This window comes from Lithobates pipiens, unplaced genomic scaffold, assembly GCF_037356315.1.
Source record: "Lithobates pipiens isolate NorthernLeopardFrog02 unplaced genomic scaffold, aLitPip1_a1.2 Scaffold_1, whole genome shotgun sequence".
Taxonomy (NCBI): domain Eukaryota; kingdom Metazoa; phylum Chordata; class Amphibia; order Anura; family Ranidae; genus Lithobates; species Lithobates pipiens.
Window position 1 is genome coordinate 139,912,882 of NW_027507685.1, and position 22,800 is coordinate 139,935,681.

Sequence of the window (22,800 nt, forward strand, 5' to 3'; positions counted from 1 at the left end):
GGGAAATGAACATCCTCCCTCAATACAGGGTGCTGCTTTCCTTGCCCTTGGGTCTGGGAACAAATAGCCCAGACGCTTTAGCTAGATCAATATCCACAGCTCCCTTTTACCTTAGGGCAGGGATATGCAATTAGCGGACCTCCAGCTGTTGCAGAACTACAATTCCCATGAGGCATAGCAAGACTCTTAGATCCAGAAGCCTGGCAGTCAGAGGCAGAGGCATGATGGGACTTGTAGTTTAGCAACAGCTGGAGGTCCGCTAATTGCATATCCCTGCCTTAAGGAATGCTGTGGCTATTGCACCATTTAGTTGCCAGCCTCTCACTATAAATCTATCAATAAGTATACATTTAGTGGAGAGTTGAGATCTGTTGGACACAAATGGTCTCTTATAGGCAAATTCTGCCACTAAACAAGTTACACATTCCTAAAGGGTTAATTGAAGGGATGCAAAGTGGTCTACATGTACCTGGTGATTCCAGGAGTAATAGCATTGCACACCAGGTAATCTGAATATATTAGGACAGCTGCTATGAATCTGGCATGTAGCAGCAAGAGGGTTCATTTGGAGGTTGTTTGCTTTTAAAAGCCTGCCGCCTAGTTTTTCCCCATGTTGGGGGGCACAGCAAGGGGTACCCTTGTGAACATATTCTTTTTATGAGGTTTGCTTGGTATGTGTAATATCTTATCAAGCTCCAACCTATTCCTCCTTACACTGCAGTTATATCTGTAGGTGTGTAAGAGTTAATTGGGACCTCTTGTGGTTTGGGCTACAGCCCACTCCTTGAGGAATTAGAAGCTTAAATTATCCTGAAACCCTTAATTGACAGGTTCTGGTGCAAACCTCTATGCAAGAGCTACATATACTAACCTGTATCTGATTGCTGTCTGCCTCCAGGCTAAGATTGTGACCACCTTCTTGAGGCTGGCTTAATTGATCTCCTAGGTCTGTGCTCATTAAAACCTTAGATGCTTGGACTCTTTTTCACACGTGTGTTTGGCTAACTATACCTACTCATACTTTGACAGTGGTAGACCAACAGCTATTACTACTGTGGGGTGTTCACATGCCTTAGACCAGGGGTTGACAAATTTGTTTGGAATCTGGGAGCCAGCTAAAAAAGTTAGGAGCCAGGTCCGTGACGGCGATCTGGACCTGTCCCTGGCCTGACATGGAGACAAGTGAGGGGAAGATAGCCTCCAGCCCCCCACATATGAGATCACCTCTCATTGGACACACCGCTTGAGTGCTAAATGGCCGCTGTGATTGGCCATTTAGCATGATCTGTGATTTGCTGTATCCAAGGGACACGGCCAACACAGAACTTCCCCGATGTGCGCCCATGGCGGCGTTCAGAGGGGAAGTAAACAGGAGGATGTCCAGGGACACCCTCCCGGCAATTGGTGTCCGTGCTGTAGACATCTTTTGTCTATAGCGCGGGCACGAAGTGGTTAACAAAAGAATGTGACTTTTATTTCCGCCATGTTCCCGCTTCTTAACGTCATATCCCCGCTAAGGGTTAGATCAGGTCCGCCTGAAAAACTGACAGGTGAACCTGATCAGACAGGGGGTCAAGCAGGGAGGATTACAAATAATATTTTTTTTTTTCCCTTAATTAAAATAATTTTTTTTACTTTTTACAAAAAAAAATAATAATAATTAAATAATATATATATATATATATATATATATATATATATATATATATATATATATATATATATATATATATATATATATATATATATATAATATTTAATTATTATTATTTTTTTTTGTAAAAAGTAAAAAAAATTATTTTAATTAGGGGAAGGAAATGGGCGGGCAGTGAAAAACAGTCAGGGAGCTTCACTCCATTAGGAATTATCATTATTGGAATAGGGTGTAATTTCTACATCCACCACAAGATGGCGCCAGACTACCGAAAGATTTTAGTAGGCCGCAAAGCCGCGGCCTCAATTACTGGCCGGCGCGGCCCGATGGAATTGCGCGGCGGAGTTCGGGGTCCAAATGGAGACAGGATACCCCAGCAGCGTTGCCCCAGTCGCCAGGACACGAAATCTAGGCGCAAATGCGACCTGGCGACCGGGGTTTGTCGAGCCCTGCCTTAGACTTCCATTATTTGGAACTACCCTGCTTCCCCTCTAGTGGTTGAAGGTTTAGTATATAGAGTCCAGGCTATGCCTGTGGCAGATTTTGCCCTTCTTTGGGCAGTTGAATATACCATGACTCTGGCATCATGCTACATCAGAAATGCACAGCGTGGAAGTTATTTGTCTTTTCTGGTTATGGATTCTCCCTCTCTCTCGCCCCCCCCCTCCCTTTCTCTCTCGCGTCTCTGTCTCTATGGTAACAGAGAGACAGGAAGCTCAGAAGCAAGAGAGCCAAAAGAGGAAAAAGTGATCCCCCCCCCCCCCCTTCTGTGTGCACTTGTACACTGCATTCAGAGCCCCTCATAACCACACCCTATTAGCCTCCTGTACTGTGAGATATTGCCAAGAGGCAGTTCTTTTAATATATTTCTGTCCGTCCTGCTGTATTGGCCTCTAGGGGCAGTATTGTCCATGGATCATCGTTATGTGACCCGGATCATCTTCATCAACGGTTGGCCCTTTGATCTTACATAGCCCACTTTCAGCCGTGGCTCCCTTTTTTGAAGAGTGTTAATCAAGGATTTCAATCTTATCACACCCGTTGGTCAGGAGCCAAGCTTTTGTTCTACAAAGCTTTGATGTGTAACTTGTTACATTCCAGTCACCTGGTTGTATCAACCAGAAATTCAAAACAGTAAGCGATACTGTACTTTTGTTGGTAATCAGAAAATGCATAGCATTAACCACTTCAGCCCCGAAGGATTGACATCCCTTTTTTCCCACAAATAGAGCTTTCTTTTGGTGGCATTTGATCACCTGGTTTTTATTTTTTGCGCTATAAACAAAAAACGTCAATTAAAAAAAAAAAAACTCTATTTTTCTTTTATTTTTTGCTATAATAATAATTTTTTTTTTTTCCCTCAGTTTAGGCCGATATGTATTCTTCTACATATTTGTGGTAAAAAAAAATTCCAATAAGCGTATATTGATTGGTTTGCGCAAAAGTTAAAGCGTCTACAAAATGTATAGATTTATGGCATTATTATTATATAATTTTTTTTTATTGTGACTGTGACATTGCAGCGGATACTGTTGACACTATTTTGTGGGGGGGAGGAAGGGAGGGTGGGCTCAAGTAAAACATGAGAGATCACTGCACCCGGTGACAGGGAGCAGTAGATCTATCATGTTGCTAGGCAGAACGGGGAAATGCCTTGTTTACATAGGCATCTCCCCTTTCTGCCGCTCTGACACGATCGCGGGACACCAGCGGACATAGAGTCCGCGAGACCCGTAGTACATGGTGGGCGCGTGCTCACTAGCCCGCAAATTAAAAGGGACATATCTGTATGCCCATTTGCCCACCGCTGCCATTCGCCGACGTGTGTGGCTGTTGGCAAGTGTTTAAGGTTATTGGCAACATATCTGTTGATTATAAGACTGTACCCTGTTTCTAACCAGATCTGCATAGCATTGCAGTAGCTAGTGACATCTGTTGGTTATGACTATACGCTGTTGCTAATCACAAATGCACAGCATTTCTGTAGATTTTTATATTACGGTATCCTGTTTCTAATCAAAATGCACAGCATTTAAACCTTGCTAGTGACTTTTCTGTTATGGGACTGTACGCTGTTGCTAACAAATGCAAAATATTGAAAGTTGTTGGCGACATTTCTGTCGGTCTTAGGACTGTACCCTGTTGCTAATCAGAAATGCACAGCATTTTAAGTTTGCTAGTGACATTTCTGTTGGTCATATGACTATACACGGTTGCTAAACAAAAATGCACAGCATTTAAAGTCTGAGAGCCAGAAATATCGCTGACCGACTGTACCCTGTTGCTAATTAGAAACACACAGCATTGAAGTTTGTCAGTGTCTTTTCTGTTATGACCGCACCGTGTTACTAATCAGAAAGGTACAACATTGAGCTTGGTACCTTTTTTCTGTTTTTCATATTGGTTATGCGACTACCTTGTCGAGCATCAGCAATACGCAGCACTGAAGTTTGTGTCCTTCTGCCCTTTTTATATTGCTTTTCTTGCCACGCTTCAGAAATACACAACACTAGAAGTTTCTGTGTGTGTGTGTGTGTTTTTATTTATTTATTTTTTTAACATTTGGCTGCACATCAGAATACGCAACAGTGAAGACTGTTTGCGTCTTTCCTATTTTATATTTATTATATAGCCATACCTTGTTGCACTTCTGAAATTCACGACTCTGAAGTTCATGTCGTGTCATTTCTGTGATGGTCCATCTAGCTGCACTTCAGAAATACACTACATGGTCTATGATCTTTATATGTGTGATATATTAATTTTATACATATATCACTTTTATTTTGGTCCCTATTTTCCCGTGAACACGGAAGGGGCTAGGAATTCTGGCTGCAGAAACTTTAGATGTCAGAAAATTCAGTCCCTCGCATTCAGGCATGCCTGAGGGATTCCCTGTGCTTGTAACCCGGTAGGGTTGTATGACCTTGGAAGAAGGCTATAAAATCACTTTTTATTTTATTTTTTAAGGACTTTGGTTCATATGAGTATTAACTGAAGATGCAGTATCAAAAATTATCTAATCCATATACCTAACTCAATAGGTTTACAGTTCTATATGTATTCTTCATAGCAGAACTGGTCGTAGCAGACCAACGTGAGTGTTCTGCTCCTGCTATAGACTTAATCTCCTGTAGTAGTAGTAGTAGTAGTAGTAGTAGTAGTAGTAGGGTTCTGCTTAATGTATCCCTCATTAATACCAAAAGATACCCAATGGTTTTGGAGTGTATTATGGTTCAGACATCAAATAGGACACCTGTCATTTACAAAATGGGTGCACTCTGGTGTTTGTTTACCAAGCTTAATTTTAATGCATTTGCGTATAGGGGTATAGGGAGTCTGGGTATATGGAGCACTTTCACAGCTCACATGCCAGCATTCAGATGTGAAGGAAGTCATAAGGTTGATGTGCTTGGGCACATACCTTCCAGCCTTCTAAGCCCAGGGAAACACCTTCCATTATTCTACTACCCTTAAGACCCCTTTCACACCACACCACCCATAGCGTGGGCGGTAAAAAGCCGCTATTTTTGGCCGCCAGATTTTCTGGCGCATTTCGGCCGCTAGCGGGGCGTTTTTACCCCCGCTAGCGGCCGAGAAAGGGTTAAAATCGCCGGCAATACGCTGCAATAGCGGCGTTTTGCCAGCAGTATTACAGCGCTGCCCCATTGATTTCGATGGGGAGCAGTGGTGGAGGAGCGGTAAACACACCACTCCTTCACCGCTCCAAAGAAGCTGCTGGCAGGACTTTTCCTTGACGTCCTGCCAGAGCACCGCACTACCCATAATGGTGCAGCTTCTTTAGGGCGGATTGCAGGTGCTATTTCCCTCCAAAGTAAAAGGATTTTCATTTAAACTTTTTAATATATACAGTTTAATGAGTGAAGATTGGGTTATTCCCCCCCCCCCCCCCAATCCTGGCTTTTCCTCCAGCTTTGGGCCTCATTTGCATTTATGTAGTGTGAAATGCTTATTGGTTTATGTTGTTGGAGCTGCCAGGTTTTGCATTAGATTTTCTACAGATTTTTGTCTTCAGATTTACCAAAACCATATAATACAATGTCAAACCTTAAGAGTTTAAATTTGTATGTAATCAAGGAGGCCCTTGCACTACGTGGCTTTTGGTAAATCTGAAGACAAAAATCTGCAGAAAATCGAATGGTGTGTATGGGGTCTTGAGTAGAGGTCGACCGATATATGCCGTTTTTTAAATAATCGGCATGGGCCGAAAGCCGATTTAGAACTACAGGGGGACTTTGAAATGACTTCTGTAATAGAAGTCAGTGTAAGTTGCCTGAGTCGTCATAGCAACGTCTTCCTCCTCTCTGGGCAGGCTGCCAAGAAAAGAACAAAATGATACAATGTTTACACTTGAATGAATGAAGTCATCTCCATGTGTAGAAGTTCTCAGTTTAACCATTTAAAGACTAAATCTTTTCTGACACTTGTTGCTTACAAGTAAAAATCCTGTATTTTCTGCCAGAAAATCACTTAGACCCCCCAAAAATTATATATATTTTTTTAGCAGAGATCCTAGGGAATAAAATAGCGGTTGTTGCAATATTTTATGTCACACGGCATTTGCACAGAGGTCTTTCAAATGCATTTTTTTGGGAAAAAAATACACTATTTAAAAAATAAAATAAAAACAGTAAAGTTAGCCCATTTTATTTTTTTTTTTTTTTTCTTCTTTTTGTCCAAAAGTTTTGACTACCTGTTTTTATTTAATATATAGGTTTTTTTTTTTTATCTAAATCATACATACAAGTAAACTGATTGGAGGTTTGTTTTGTTTAATAAATGTAAGAAATTTTCTGTATCACTTATGAAGACTGCTTTCACACTGGAGCGGGCAGGCGTTGATGGTAAAACGCAAGTTTTAGCGGCTCTTTACCATCATTTTAGCGGTGCTATTTGGCTGCTAGTGGGGCACATATAACCCAGCTAGCGGCCAAGGAAGAGGTTAAATGCGCCCATGAAGCACTGCTGCCAAATCGCATTGCATGCGCTTCGGCAGTGGTGCCCATTCATATCAATGGGCAGGAGTGGTGGAGGAGCGGTATACACCACTCCAAACGTGCTGCTTGCAGGACTTTTTTTTAAGATCCTGCCAGCGCATCGCTTCAGTGTGAAAGCACTCTGTCTTTCACACAGACTGCAGGGGAGCCATTTTGCAGGCACTTTACAGGCGCTATTTTTAGCCCAAAAGCGCCTGAAAAACGCCCAGTGGGAAAGGTGTGTTAGATCAAGGGGGATTAAAAAAAATAAAAAAATAAATTAAATAAAATAAAATCGGGCTAACACATCGGCCCAAAAAAATCGGCATCATATATCGGCTATCAGCCGCCATGATTTCTAAATATCGGCATCGGCCAGAGAAAAACCCATATCGGTCGACCTCTAGTCTTGAGGCAACGCTTCGGCTGCATGGACACAGACACTCATCCTGATATGACAGGTGTGCGGGTGAGCCATTACAAATGTAGACCATATAAGTAGGCTTAGAATGTCTGTCTGTATGCAGCACCTGGTGGCCTCCACTGCATAAAGAAATGCCCAATTTGCATTTTACAGTCCCTAATACCTGTGTAAACTAGACCATTGTTGAGTACAAACTTTTATTGGTTATTGGAGATACACGTGTGTTTTTATGTGCTGGTTCATTGTGGGCTAGTCTCTGGACACACTTATTATTATTATTATTATTTTTTTTTTTTTATTTGTGTGGCTTTATTTGAAATTTTTTAATTGAAAACCATAAAATTCCCTATCCTGGATTGCACTGCATTATAGTGCCTGGCTTCAGTTTCCACTCTGCACACTGGATCCCTGGGTAAGCAGCCAGAGCTCTGCATTCAGGGTCTTCTCACTGCAGGGGGAAGTCTATATCACCGAGAGGTTTGTAGTTTGGGGACCACTGATATGCCTGAGACTTGTATAGGGACTGCCTAATCTGTCAGAACTTGTCAGTTCTCGTCATCTATTTTAGCTGTTCACTTGCTGTTTAATCAGCTTTAAAGGATTTAGGCTGGGTTCACACTGCTGCGGCTAGGAGAACCAGATGTGATTCGCACCGCAGTGCAAATCACATCCGATCTCTGTGCGATGCGAGTTCAGCCATACAGATAGTATGGCTGAATTAGCATCGCACCCGCCCCAAACTCGCACAGGACCCTTTTTTTGGTCCGCAGCAGAATCGGATCGCATGGGTGTTCACACCATGCGATCCGATTCCTGTCCGAGTTTTCAGATCGCACTGCGATATGCGAACTGATCTGGGGGTGTCATTAACGTTTCACTGACACTCCCAGCAGTTCGCATAGGGCAGTGTGAACTGCCGCCAGGAGGCATGCGATGCGGGAACCCGCCGCGGATTCGCGGCGTTCCCGCATCGCTTCAGTGTGAACCCAGCCTTAAAGTCTGCGCAAGTGAACATAAATCATAGCCATTCCAAGATGTGTCATGACTTGTTCTAAATTATTTACAGTATACAGAAAGCAGAACTACTCTGTTAACCACTTGACTTCCAGAAGATTCACCCCCCCCCCCCCTCCCCTTTTCGGACCAGGCAATTTTTTGTGATATGGCACTGTGTTGCTTTAACTGACCATTGCACGATCTTGTGACACTGTACTCAAAAAATTTTTTTCCCACAAATGAAAATTGTTTTTTGTTTTTGGGTTAGTTGATCACCACTGCATGGGGGTGTGTGTGGTGTGTTTTATTTTTTGTTTGGTTTTTATTTTTTTGCGCTATAAACTAAAAAAAAAAAACTTGCATTCTGCTATAAAAAATCGAATAAAAATGATCTAATTTCTTGATAAATTTAGGCCAATATGTATTCTGCTACATGTTTTCGGTAAAAAAAATCCCATTAAGTGTATGTATGTGTATAAAGAAGTTTAAATATCAGGGACAATCAAAGGATTAAATGTGTGGCCTAGCCATTGTTTTGGTGTAATGTGTGCAATGCTTTTAGTAGGGGAAGTAATGGATTTTATTCTCTGCTTTGTAGGGAAAGAAAATCTATTACTTCACCTGCTGACAGGGCAGGGCTCTGCCTTGTTTAGATAGGCAAGGCTTTGTCCTGTGTAAATTCATGACAATTGCAGGGTGTCGGTGGTAATCCATTGGCCGGCACCCAGTGATTGACGTTTGCTGCATTTAATCACAGCATGGCTGGGTCAGTGGTGGCACCTCCCCCCATCCTTAAGTGTCGGATCAGGGACTAGGTACGTGATCTGGTGCAGCTGAGCCGCCTTGCCGCCATATATGTTGTACAGTCAGCAAGAGGTTAAAAGCATCATCATCCTACATAAATACCCTTATACAGTATCTCACAAAAGTGAGTACACCCCTCACATTTTTGCAAATATTTTTATCTTTTCATGTAACACTGAAGAAATTACACTTTGCTACAATGTAAAGTAGTGAGTGTACAGCTTATATTACAGTGTAAACTTTCTGTCCCCTCAAAATAACGCAACATACAGCCATTAAAGCGGGAGTCCGCCGGGACTCCGTGTTTTTTTTTTTCTCAAAAGCCAGCAGCTACAAATAGTGCAGCTGCTGACTTTTAAGATAGTGACACTTACCTGTCCAGCGCGCCCGCGATGTCGGCACCCGAAGCCGATCTCTCGATCGTCTCTCGGGTGCTGCCGCCGCCATCTTGGGTATGGGAATCGGGAAGTGGAGCCTTTCGGCTTCATTTCCTGGTTCCCTACTGCGCATGTGCGAGTCGCACTGCGCAATAAGGATGGACCCACTGCCTCTGGGATCTGTGTGTTTCCCAGCAGGCAGCGGGGGACTTTCGTAATCTACGCCCCTTTCCACAGAGAGCTATCCCGGAAGTGGGTGCAGATACCTGTACTGTACAGGTACCTGCACCCCCTCCCCCCTGAATGGTGCCAATTGTGGCGCCGGAGGGGGGGAGGGTTCCGATGAGCGGAAGGTCCACTTTAGGGTGGACCTCCACTTTAATGTCTAAACCGCTGGTAACAAAGGTGAGTACACCCCTAAGTGAAAATATCCAAATTGGGGCCAAAGTTTCAATATTTTGTGTGGCCACCATTTTTCAGCACTAACCCTCTTTGGCAAGGAGTTCACCAGAGCTTCACAGGTTGCCACTGTAGTCCTCTTCCATGACGACATCACAGAGCTGGTGGATGTTGGAGACCTTGCACCACTCATCCTCCCATTTGAGGATACCTCATAGATGCTAAATGGGGTTTATAACTGGAGACATACTTGGCCGGTCCATCACCTTTTACCCACAGCTTCTTTAGCAAGGCAGTGGTTGTCTTATAGGTGTGTTTTGGGTCGTTATGTTTAAATACTGCCCTGCGGCCCAGCCTTCGAAAGAAGGGGATCATGTTCTGCTTCAGTAGGTCACAGAGCATGTTGGCATTCATGGTTCCCTCAAGGAACTCAAGGAACTGTAGCTCCTGAGTGCCAGCAGCACTTATGCAGCGCCAGACCATGACACTCCCACCACCATGCTTGACTGTAGGAAAGACACACTTGTCTTTTTGTACTCGCCTGGTTGCCACCACACACGCTTGACACCATCTGAACCAAATAAGTTCATCTTTAGAAGAGGCTTTGTTCTGGGGCGACAGCCATGCAGACCACTTTGATGCAGTGTATGGTCTGATCACTGACAGGATGACTACCCCCCCCCCCCCCCCAACCTCCTGAAGCAATTTTGGCAGCACTCATGCGTCTTTCCCAAAGACAATCTCTCGATATGACACTAAGCGTGTGTCGACCATGGTGAGGCCTGTTCTCCGTGGAACCTGTCCTGTTAAACCACTATATGGTCTTGACCACAGTGCTGCAGCTCAGTTTCAGTGTCTTGGCAAGCTTCTTATAGCCTAGGTAGGCCATCTTTATGTAGAGCAACAATTCCTTTTTTTTTTTTTTTTTTTTTTTTCAGATCCTCCGAGAGCTCTTTGCCATGAGGTGCCATGTTAAACTTCCAGTAACCAGTATGAGAGAGTGAAAGCGTTAACACCAAATTTAACACGCCTGCTCCCCATTCACACCTGAGACCTTGTAACACTGAGTCACGTGACAGTGGGGAGGAAAAATGGCTAATTGAGCCCAATTTGGTAACTTTCACTTAGGGGTGTACTCACTTTTAGGGGTGCAACGCATCAAACAGTTCACGGATCGGATCAGATCGTTCCTCAGATCAGAGTTGCGGATCGGATCATTTTTCGGATCAGCAAATAATTGAATTTGCAAAAACCTGAGAAAATTCCACGACCATATAGTCCCCACTGTAATTTCCACGTCCTCTCCCCCACTGTAATATTGGCCGAGTATGGCTGGGTATCGCCGAGTATTGGCAGGGTATTGCAGATTATGGACGGATGGCTGAGCATGGATGGATGTGACTGCAATTGTCACAGAGCAGCGCTGTGGGCACTACAGATGCAGCTCACAGCGCTGCTTCCATCCGATCTCTCCCCTCCACTGTACAGATCAGTACACAGAGGGGAGAGAGGAACTGGCGTCATAACATGGTTTGTTTACAAGTGACCGCTCACTTGTAAACGGAGTGATCACATTGTAAACGGCTGCTGGCTGTACCAAGATGGCCGCCGCTCCAGAGCTAGGCTGAAGCAGCGGAGCTCTTCGCGGATCATGGGGTGTGCCGATCTGAACATGTTGACCATTTGGATCGGTGACGATCCAGTGCACCCCCTACTCACTTTTGTTGCCAGCGGTTTAGACATTTATGACTGTGTGCGTTATTTGGAGGGGGGTGGCAAATTTACAAGCTGTACACTCACTACTTTACATTGAAGCAAAGTATCATTTCTTCAGTGTTTTCACATTAAGATACTGTATATACCATACATACCATCAAATCATTTTATAAACCAGATCACATGATGCATGATTTCTTCTTTTTATTCCCATTTTTAAATTTGTATCATTGAAGAAGCTCAAGTTAGTAACGTGACTGGGAAGAAACTTTATCTATCAGGCAAGCCTTATGGGCAGTTGGAGAGATGCTGTTGTCATGGGAAGGTTTCATCCTTAGGGCATACTTAACCACTTGCTTACTGGGCACTTAAACCCCCCTCAGTCCCAGACCAATTTTCAGCTTTCAGCGCTGATGCACTTTGAGTGACAATTACGCGGGCATACAACACTGTACCCAAATGAAATTTTTATCATTTTTTTCCCACAAATAGAGCTTTCTTTTGGTGGTATTTAGTTACAGCTCGGAGTTTTATTTTTTGCTAAACAAACAAAAAAAGATGCAAAAAAAAAAAAAAAAAAATCATGTTTTAATAGTTTGTTATAAAATTTTGCAAACGGGTCATTTTTCTCCTTCATTGAAGTGCGCTGATTAGGCGGCACTGATAGGCTGCATTGGTGGGCACTGATGGGCTGCATTGGTGGGCACTGATGGGCTGCATTGGTGGGCACTGATGGGCTGCATTGGTGGGCACTGATGGGCTGCATTGGTGGGCACTGATAGGCTGCACCGGTGGGCACTGATAGGCATAGTTAAGGCGGCACTAATAGGCACAGATAAGGCGGCACCGATGGGCACTGATGGGCAAAGATGGGCACGGATAAGTGGCACGGATGGGTGGCACGGATGGGCACTGATAGGTACCACAGATAGATGGGACTGATGGGCACTGATAGGTGGCACTGATGGGCGGCACTGCTGGGCACTGATGGGCGGCACTGCTGGGCACTGATGGGCGGCACTGGGGTGCAGCACCTTTGAGCAGATTGGGTGGCACTGTGGGGTGGCACTGTGGGGTGGCACTGTGGGGTGGCACTGTGGGTGGCACTGTGGGTGGCACTGTGGGCACTGACGGGGGGCACTGACGGGGGGCACTTTTGCTTTTATTTAATTTCAGGATGGCACTGCGGGAGGCAGGTGGGCACAGGCAGGTGGCAGGTGGTCCCTTGCCTTGATGGCCGTGATCGGGACTGATGTCCCGATCACGGCCGCTGGTGATCGGCTTTTTTTTTCTCTCCTCGCGCTGTCAGCGCGAGGAGGAATAATAGCCGATTACCGGCTCCGTTCTATCACATGATCAGCTGTCATTGGCTGACAGCTGATCACGTGATAAGGGGTCGGGATCGACCCCTTACACGGATCGGTGATCAGGCGAGTCTCACGGACTCGCCGATCACAGAGCGCGCCGCGCGCGCCCCTCGTAACCGGGACTACGTCAATAGACGTAGTCCCGGAAATGTAGGTCCGCGCTAATGCCGTCATTTGGCAATAGCGCGGATCTGAAGTGGTTAAAGCTCTGGAGGCACCTCAATGGCAGTTTTCCTCTACTTTTCACTCTCAGTGCAAACCTGTTCAGATCTAATGATATATATATTACCCTTTGTGGAGTGCATTTATATTCTATTTATATTTAATGGTATTTTTGTATGTCTGTCCAAGGTTTGTCTCTAAAGCAGGATTTATGATTGGCTTTTTTTTTTCTTTCCTGCATTCTAAGGTGAACTTACTGTTGAGGCCTTGTGCAAGATGGAACAAGTTAACAACACATTCCAGGTATTCGAAAAACTTCCTGGTGTATACCTACTTCTAGTACATCCCAATGAGACGGTGAGTGACTTAAATTCCTCTACATTGCTGCACACAAGTATAGGTTCATTGGTCAATGTTTGTTACTTAGGTTATTGCTGAATCACACAGCTGGGTAACAGACTAAAGGGAAACTCAAACTACAGGGTTGTTCTTTAGATGTCCCTCCCATCAATTGTAAAATAAGGGTGATGAGTTGTCAGCAACTGCAATTCTGTAGTCTCCATTACAATGCCACACTTCCATCCTGATCTGGATTACTACTTTATTATCCCCATACGTGCTCACAAGCTAGCCTGTTGTAGGAGAATTTTATTTCCCATTTGTTGAGGGACAAATAAGACCCTAAACTTTCAGGTTATGCTGCTGCCTACAGGAGGATTGAACACTAGCTAATAAAACCAATGTAAGCTAGCTCGGGATAACCCCTCTCACTACCAGCATGCCTCAGTTTTTTGCTAGTGTCTTAGGAGGATGGACTTATTTCTTTCAGCTCTGCTGTGATGAGGCCAATATTTTGCTAGAACCGGTTTTTCCTTCAATCAAGGCTGTTTTCTATGTTGCTGTCGGAGTTTTGTCTGTTGATTGCAGCTTTCTTGAGCAACATTCCTTGCCTGGACCCTGCTGGATATTCAAAGTGCCCCCCTCCCCGAAACCTGATTCCGTGTAGGATGGTTTACAGACTCTCTGCTCCCCTTTTTTTTTTTTTTTCTTCTTTACAGTAGTCTCTTGATGACATTCTGTGTTCCCACCATTTTTTTTATTTAGTTTATTTGGAAGAGGTTATTGCTGTGGGTTGGCGTGCCATTCCTTTTCATCATAGAGTCAATGGAGGCATCTCCCTGCTGCTTCTGCTGCTTTAAAACAGCCTTGTGGTACTCCTTTTTTTTTGTTTTTGCTGTCTACCTACTGGGAATTTAGGCACATAAGGCCATTTGACCCTCACCTGCTACCAGCTGTGATGGTTTTCTACAATCCTACCTCGTTTCTCACATTTTTCATGTGCATATGCATAGGACAGTTTCTTTCTAATGCCGCGTAAACACGCTCAAACTATCCGGCGGACTCGAGTCCGCTGGACAATCTGCCCATGTGTGGGCTCCGGCAGACTTTTTTTTTTTTTACCCAAAAGTCCGGCGGACTTAGAAAGTAGTTTTGACTCAAAATTTGTCCGCCGAACTCGCAGTCCGGCGGACAATACGGCCGTGTGTGTGCTAGTCCGCCGTACTTTTTAAATGAACTGACTTTTCCTGCACTGAGAAAAGTCCGTTCATTTTGAGCGCAGCTCCAGGTCGCCGGGACAGAAGTCTCTGGCCCCGTCACCTGGTATGGACTTAGCCCTACACCGAAACCCCCCCCCCCCCCCCCCAGGTCCATATCAGACCCAGGCTGCGTGCCCTCAACATGGGGGGGGGGGTGCTATGGGGAAGGGGGGGTACCATGCGTCTTGGGGGGGGGGGGGGGGGTTATTCTCGCCGGACTCCTCCGCTATCTTCTGCTCTTTTGCTAGCTCTTTTACTAGCAGAGGAGCCCGGCTTTCTTCTTCGTCACCGCTGTCCGGGGGTCTTGTCCCCCTATTCGGGGGTCTTGTCCCCCTCTTCGGTTCTTCTTGCCGGGCCTCCGCTCCTTCTTCCAGCTCTTTTACTGGTGGTGGCCCGGTCTTCTGTTGCCGCTGTCTTCGCCGCCTTCTCTTCTTGAGATGTTGACTCGTCGCTGTCTTGGGACTTGGCGTGCGGCGACTTATATAGGGACGTCGCCGGGTGATTTTCCCGCCCATGTCGTCACAGTCCCAGAGGATGCTTGGACTGTGACATCATAATGGGTGGGGACATCACCCGGTGACCCCGCCCATTGTCCCTATATAAGTCGCCACGCAACACGTCCCTGTCATTACAGCCAGAGACAGCGACGAGTCAACATCTCAAGAAGAGAAGAACAGAAGGCGGCGAAGACGGCGGCGACAGAAGATGGGGCCACCGCCAGTAAAAAAGCTGGAAGAAGGAGCGGAGGCCCGGCAAGAAGACCAGAAGAGGGGGACAAGACCCCCGAAGTCGGAAGAAGACCCCGGGACGGCGTTGGTGACTAAGAAAGCCGGGCTCCTCCGCTAGTAAAAGAGCTAGCAAAAGAACAGAAGATAGCGGAGGACTCTGGCGAGAAGACCCCCCCCCCCCCCAAGACGGAAGAAGACCCCCGGAGCTGTGCAATTATTTATTTTTAACCCTCCATGTGTTTTATTTACTTTTTATTTTTTATTTTTTTATTTTTTCACAGGTGAATGGGTAGGGGTACATTGTACCCCATACTCATTCACATAGGGTGGGGTGCCAGTATCCAGGGGCCCCCTTAATAAAGGGGGCTCCCGGATTCCTATGACCCCCTCCCCGCCTGCAGCCCCCGACAACCAACGGCCAGGGTTGTCGGGACGAGGTCCTTATCCTCATCAACATGGGGACAAGGTGCTTTGGGGGGGGGCCATGCGGCCCCCCTTCCCCAAAGCACCCCCCCATGTTGAGGGCATGCGGCCTGGTACGGCTCAGAAGGGGGGGGGCTCGCTCTTTCCCACGCCCTTTCCAGACTGGCCGGGCTGCGTGCTCGGATAAGGGTCTGATATGGACCTGGGGGGGACTCCCACGCCGTTTTTCCGGCATAGGGTTTCCCCTTTGAGTCCATACCAGGTACTTGTCAATCTCGCCACCGAAGGCAGCAACATTGACTTCCTTCGCTAGTCCCGACTACCTGGAGCCGCGCTCAAAATGAACTGACTTTCCTCCGTGTGTGTGGGCAAGTCCGTTCATTTCAAAAGTATAGCGGATATGTCCGCCAGAAAAGTCCCATGTGTGGGCAGGTCCGCTCGTTCGGAAAGTACGGCGGACTTTACGGCGGTTTGTTGACCAGACTAAGTCCGCTGGATAGTTTGATCGTGTGTACACGGCATAAGTCATGCAGTACATCACACAGAATCCTTTTTAGTCTTCACCATGGGATATATATTTAGCTGTCTTCAGTTAGATCTCTTTACTGGTGGTCTGGCACTTCCATGAGAACAGCTTGGGGGGATTCACTACGTCAAATTTCTAGGATGAGTTTTTTTTCCCCCGTCCACATGGGCAAGATGTTAAACTTATATGGGGAGACCTTATGGCCAGCATTTAAGACATGCCTTTTGAAGGTAAACACTTGCTTGGCCCTACGCCTTGAATAAGTGTCAAGGAGATCGGAGGTAGTGTTTTGTCAGTCATGTGATCGTTTATGTTTTTGCAGTTGTATTCAATATGTGCAAAGAGATCACACAGATAAGTGTAACACTTATTAAGGGTAATTACAGATAATCTTAAAAAAATATAATACTTAAACATGCTGTTTCCGCCATGGGTACCTCCCATTGTTTGGCATGGCTCAGAGGATCAAGGGGTTAAAAGTACTCTTCTCCCCCAGAAAAAGAAGACTTGAACTTCTAAAAGTTCTGAAATTAGGAAAGATTCTTTTTGTCCTTCTCAAATCTCCAGTTCCAATTCTAAGTTAGGAACTTTTGTAAAATCAAAATGATGGGTTGTAACTGGGAAAGCACCACAAGTCACACGACAAAAACCAGTAAATACTAATGTGCTATACGAAAAAAGCCAATATAAACAAAATAATGCTGGTATGGTAATGAGGAGTTTCCTACTCCAGTGTTTTAACATTGCAGCTTCATCAGGTATAATAAACACTTACCGCTAATACAATGCATTTTAGTGAATGATGTGGAGCAGAACTCCCATCAAAATTGTATATTGAAAATTAGAATTCAAACCGTGCCGACACCCAGTCCCCGCCTGGGCTGGTGAGCCTGTTCTTTGGGGCCCACAAATGATGATTTGGGCTATGTGGGGTGTCTGCTTCACACCTGGACTTTTAAGCTGCTAGTGCTATTATTTGTCCTATAATTTTCTATATATTTCAGCAGTAGGTATACGAAAGATCCCCCCGCTCCTTTTTTAAAATCATTTTGCTGCTTTGTAGCCTCAAATGATTAAATTATCCAGCTATATTTAGTCAGTGCAACTTGTAACATCCAAGTGAAATATAGAACGCCAACATGTCGGAATTTTTTTTTTTTTTTTATTCAAAAACAAAATTGCTGAGTTGGGGAAAAAAGATTCGGGAAGAGGAGGATCAGGGCTGCTCTGTGCAAAACCATTGCACAGAGCAGGTAAGTATAACATGTTTATTTTTTAAAACACAAAATTCCGAAGCTTTACTGTTACTTTTAAGATCAAAAAGACACCCCTCTGAGATTCTGAGAGTTCTGGACCTCGTGGTGGTTTTCCTTCCAGGCTGTTCTTTGCCCATTTTCCATTCATTTTTTCCAATACAATATTCTGTAGTCTGGAACAAATAAGCTCTTTCTCTTGACTTGCTTAGGCTTCTATCAAGCCAGACAAGGAATTTCCTAGCTTTCTAGCACTGACAGTGGGGAACTCCAAAAAAAAATAAAAATATATAAACACTGTTCAGTGATTTTTTTTTTTTTCAGCCGTGGAAGGTTGAAAGGTGGATATCCTCTGTCACTGCCTAGACCAAGACTTTACTTGAGATCAGAAAGCAGAACATTGAACCAGAAACTATGGGTCCCATTCTAAACAATGATACATCTGCTGTGTTTGACACCACTTTTTAAAGTGACTGTAAAGGCTCGTTATTTTATTTAAAATAACAAACATACTTCCACTGTGCAGCTTGTTTTGCATAGAGTGGTCCTGGGGGGGGTCACTGGCATGTGTTTTCACCTTTTTTTTTTTTTTTAATTCATTGGATGCATTAAGTCAGCAGCTTCAAATACTACAGCTGCTGACTTTTAATAAATGGACACTTACCTGTCCAGGGTGCCTGCAATGTCGGCAGCAGATGACGAGCAACCGCTCGTCTCTCGGCTGCCGCCACCGCCGCCATCCTCGGTCAGAGAATCAGGAAGTGAAGCGTTGCGGCTTCACTGCCTGGTTTCCCTACTGCGCGTGCGCGAGTCGCACTGCGCGTCTTTACTGGTCCCCGTTGTGTTCTGGTAACTGTGTGGGTTGCGGGTGGGGTGGTGGGCTTCTGCGGCTAGCTATTCCTGGAAGTGAGTGCAGATACCTGGATTATCCAGGTATCTGCATCCCCCTCCCCCTGAAAGGTGCCAATTGTGGCACCGAAGGGGGAGAGGAATCCAATGAGCGGAAGTTCCACTTTAGGGTGGAACTCCGCTTTAACCCATTCCAAAATGTGCTATTTTGCAATAGATTAAAATAGGGCTGAAACAACAAATCGATTAATCGACAACAAATCAATTAATTTCATAATCTATTATTTTCATAATCGATTAATCGGCCAGTAACATAATGGGGTTAAAAAAAACTAAAATGAGCCCTTTCTGTAGTACAAAGAGCAAATCACTACTGTATATTACTTTCACAAGTCTACAGTAAAAAAATGAACCCCTTACAATAGTGATTATCTGTTTTTATTTTATTTTAATTTTTTTAACCCATTATGTTACTAAACATCTTGGACCTGGTTCACGTCTGTGTGTTTGGTGCTTTTTGCAGAAATGCACTACAGTACAGTACAGCTTTTTTTCAGCCTCTACATATTTGGAAAGGGTCAGGGACTTTTTTTTTTTTTATGCAAAACGGTGCTTTTTTTTGCTGAAAAATTGAAGTATATTGAACCAATTTGTGTATATATTTTTTTTTTTTTTTTTTTATTCTATTTTTTTAATCTGCCCAACAACAAATTGTCCATAAAAAGCAAAAACACAAATCGCAGAAAATCACGTGCGCAAATAGCACTACAGAAACGCATCAAAAGGAAGCTGCATAGGTGTGTACCGAGCTGTATACTGGCCACACAGATAAATGTTCAGAAGAGAATATTCAGGCGAAACATCTTTGTACATTCGCTGAATGAAAGAATTTTGTTTGAAAATTTTCACTTGTATTTAACATTCTGTTTTTAAAATGAATGTAATTTCTGAACGAAAACCACATACACTGTCTGAAAATTCCTTTGACTAAGAAGTTTTCTATTTCGAAATTTTACCGTCGGTGTGGTCAAATAGACTTTAATTTTCAACCACAGTAACGATTAGAAAATCAAACTTTTTTGAAGGAGAGACAAGAGACTTTGTTTTTAAGTAAAAAAAATTGATCTCTGAGTTGGATGATATTTACCAGATTCACCCTTTAATAGTATATACAGTATATCTCTTCTGTCTGTTATTCTCAGAATGGATTCCATATTTTGCTCACTAACCATATAGTTGGTTATTTATCTTTACCACTGCATACAGATATTTAAGAATAAATTGTTGTTTTTTTTTTAAACTTTACAAATTAAATAAATTATACACCACGCTTCTCTCTCTTTTTTTTTTTTTTTTTTTTAAGGTTATTAACTGATTAATCAACACAATCTGCCAACTAATCGATTATGAAAATAATCGATAGTTGCAGCCCTAGATTAAAATCTCATTAAGGCCTTGATTGCCCATTCAAGAGTGTTTGTTGTCTGAACATGTTTCCCACTAGCTGCGAGATATCCTTCATTAAATCACTTGGGTAAGTTCATCTTTGAGATCAGAAGTGGTGTTGACATTGTACCTTATTATTTAGATCCGCCGCTGGGCCATTTTGACTGCCAGAGCACAGGGAAAGGTGGATCGGGATGATTACTATGATTTGGAGGACGTTTTCACCTGCCTTTTTAAGGTCATTGAGCTTGGCCTGTTTGAAAACTCTGACATTTATATGTATACTGAGCTTGAAGATGGAAAGCTGATCCTCCTGCCATCACATTTGTACGACACATCTAATTTCAAGAACTACTGGCTGGGTGAGTGAGAGCATTGTACCTTGAACTGGTTTGTTGTGTTGTACCATCACAATATAACAGATTGCTTTTACACAAATTGGCATCTGTGCAACCAACATCTAGCAATGCCGTAGTTGTAATAGTAGTCACTGTGCATTTTTTGACCAGGAACCTGTGCACAAACTTGCATCACCAGATACCCTTCACTTCAAAGCACTCTACTCTATATCAGCCTTGCAGCTCTTAGAAGAATACATAGAGCCAGCTGTTCAAAATAACCCTTTAGACCCCTTTCACACTGGGGTGTTTTTCAGGCGCTTTAGCGTTAAAAAAAGCGGTGTATTCACCGCTCCTAAAGCGCTGCAAAGAAGCTGCTTGCAGGACTTTTTTTTGATGCCCTGCCAGTGCAGCGCCTCAGTGTGAAAGCACTCGGGCTTTTACATTGGGATTGCAGTTGCGGCTTCTTTCAGGCGCTTTACAAGCGCTTTTTTTTTTAAAGCTAAAGCGTCTGAAAAACGCTCCAGTGTGAAAGGGATCTCGGTGTGAAAGCACTCAGGCTTTTACATTGGGATTGCAGTTGCAGCTTCTTTCAAGCGCTTTACAGGCGCTTTTTTTTTTTTTTTTTTTTTTAAACAACGAGTTTATTGGTACACAAGCCAGTAGACAAGAAAGTATTAACATCTTTGGTACATCCGACAAAGTAAGGCAACATTCAGCAAAAACAGTACACTGATATAGAATAATACAGGTCAGATCCAGTAAAAACAGCAGCAGTATAGAAGAGCACATACACTGTAAAACGTATGGTGTAGATAAAATAGTACCTCATAAGAACATATCCCGAGTACCCACCCATCCCTGGTGCAAACTTTTGGGCAGACCGCACAGCTTGAGTCCACTCAACACAAATAGGTTAATAGGCTCCCCCATTGTCCCAGCATGCCCATACCCTATATCTACTGGGACATCAATGAGCAACTCATCCAATCCCCTGAACCCAGGCCAGGAGAACAAATCTCTCCTCGCACCGCCCTCCCCAGGGGGACTAGTCCACACAAGTGTCTGGGTTAGTAAGCCATCGATCCCAAATCCTATTAAATTTGTTTGGGCATCCCCTATGTGTGTAGATGACCTTCTTCATGGGCAGCGTTGAATTTACCTCAGCTACCCAAGCCCCAAACGTCGGGGCATCGGACCGCATCCACCGCCTGGCAATTGCCTTTCTAGCACTAAATAACGTTTCCTGTACAAAAACAGCATGTGAAGGGTCGGTCAGGGGGACTTGCATCAGGCCAAGGATGCAGGTTTTAGGGTCTACCTGTAGCGGGGAACCCATACGGTCATGAAGGAATTGAATAATTTGCTGCCAGAAGGTCTGAACATTCGGGCACGACCACAGCAAGTGATAGGAGCATGGGAGACCCCTACACCGCGGGCACCCCGGATCTTGAGTAGGTCTATATCTGCAAATACGCGCAGGAGTAAGATAAGATTTATGTACAATGTACAATTGAGTCAGCCTGTCAGATATCTTGGGAGAGACCTGTTTAACATTTTCCAATACCTCCTCCCACTCCTCAGTCTCAAGCGGGCCCAGTTCCTCTTCCCACCTGTGTTTTGCTACCTCAGCCACTCTGGACTCAGAGCGACGTCGAAGCGAACCATATAAAGTGGAAATCAGTTTGGAGGGCTCCTCACTAACAATAATGCCTACCAGTGATAGTTCCTGGGGATTAGGGAATCCCTCCCCGTATTGGGCCCCGAGGGCGTGAGACAGCTGCGCATATTGAAATACCATATGCGAAGGAATCCCGAACTCCCCCTGCAGTGTCCGGAAGCTGCGCACCCCCAGCAGGGTGACGACCTGATACAGGTACACCACCCCCCTGGCGGCCCAGAGACCCACCCCCGAAGCTCCCCCAGGCAGGGATTGTGCCATAAGGGCGTGTGGGAATGTACCCAATCCGCCCCCACCATCCTCAGGGCGATCTCCCACACCCGCCTGTGCTGGAGTAGCAATGGGGCGCAACCCACTACACGCCTACTAGTCCCTTTACCCCGAAACGGAACCTGAAGGGGAGAGTGGGTATAGCTATGCGGCGCTCTGCAAATCAGAGCGCTATATCTGGGAGCATCTGTTTTATGAAGGTGAAAGAAATGGGAAAGTTGGGCAGCAATGTAATAAGCGTGGAGGTCAGGCAGTGCGGCTCTCCCCAGGTTAGTAGGGTTTTTCAACGTATTCCAGGCTAATTTGTGTCGTCCAGAGCCCCAGACGAAGGAATTAAGGATGGTATCCATGGTTTTAAAATACTTGAGTGGGATTAAAACGGAGGAATGCCAGAATTTATATAGAAATTTGGATAGTAGAATCATTTTAACTAAGTTAATCCTTCCCATCACCCCAAGGGGGAGCCTTGCCCAGGATTGGGTTTTGCACTTCAAATATGAAATCAGGGGTTCAATATTATGAGCTATATAGTCGGAGGGTTCCCTCGTGAGCTGGGTTCCCAAGTACTGAACAGATGATACTCTGCTCAGCAGGAGGGAGGCAGCGTCACGCATCGGTGTAGACGTATCAATAGGGAGGATCTGCGACTTAGCCCAGTTGATAGTAAGGCCTGAATGTTTGTTTGCCAAATTCCTCGATGTTACAGAGCGCGGCCCCCAGCGATGGCCTCTCATCCTCAAGATACAGGAGCATATCATCAGCGTATAAGCTAACTGTTTCCACTAACGTCCC

At 44.6% G+C, this 22,800-nt stretch overlaps 1 protein-coding gene across 1 annotated transcript in view; it reads left to right on the top strand.

Moving 5' to 3' along the window:
* The window catches only part of SETX (senataxin), a 251,608-nt gene that overhangs the window by 26,216 nt on the left and 202,592 nt on the right, over window positions 1-22,800 (top strand). The window contains 2 exon segments of the mRNA XM_077486163.1: window positions 13,144-13,253; window positions 19,862-20,081. Coding sequence (XP_077342289.1) covers window positions 13,144-13,253; window positions 19,862-20,081 — 330 coding nt within the window.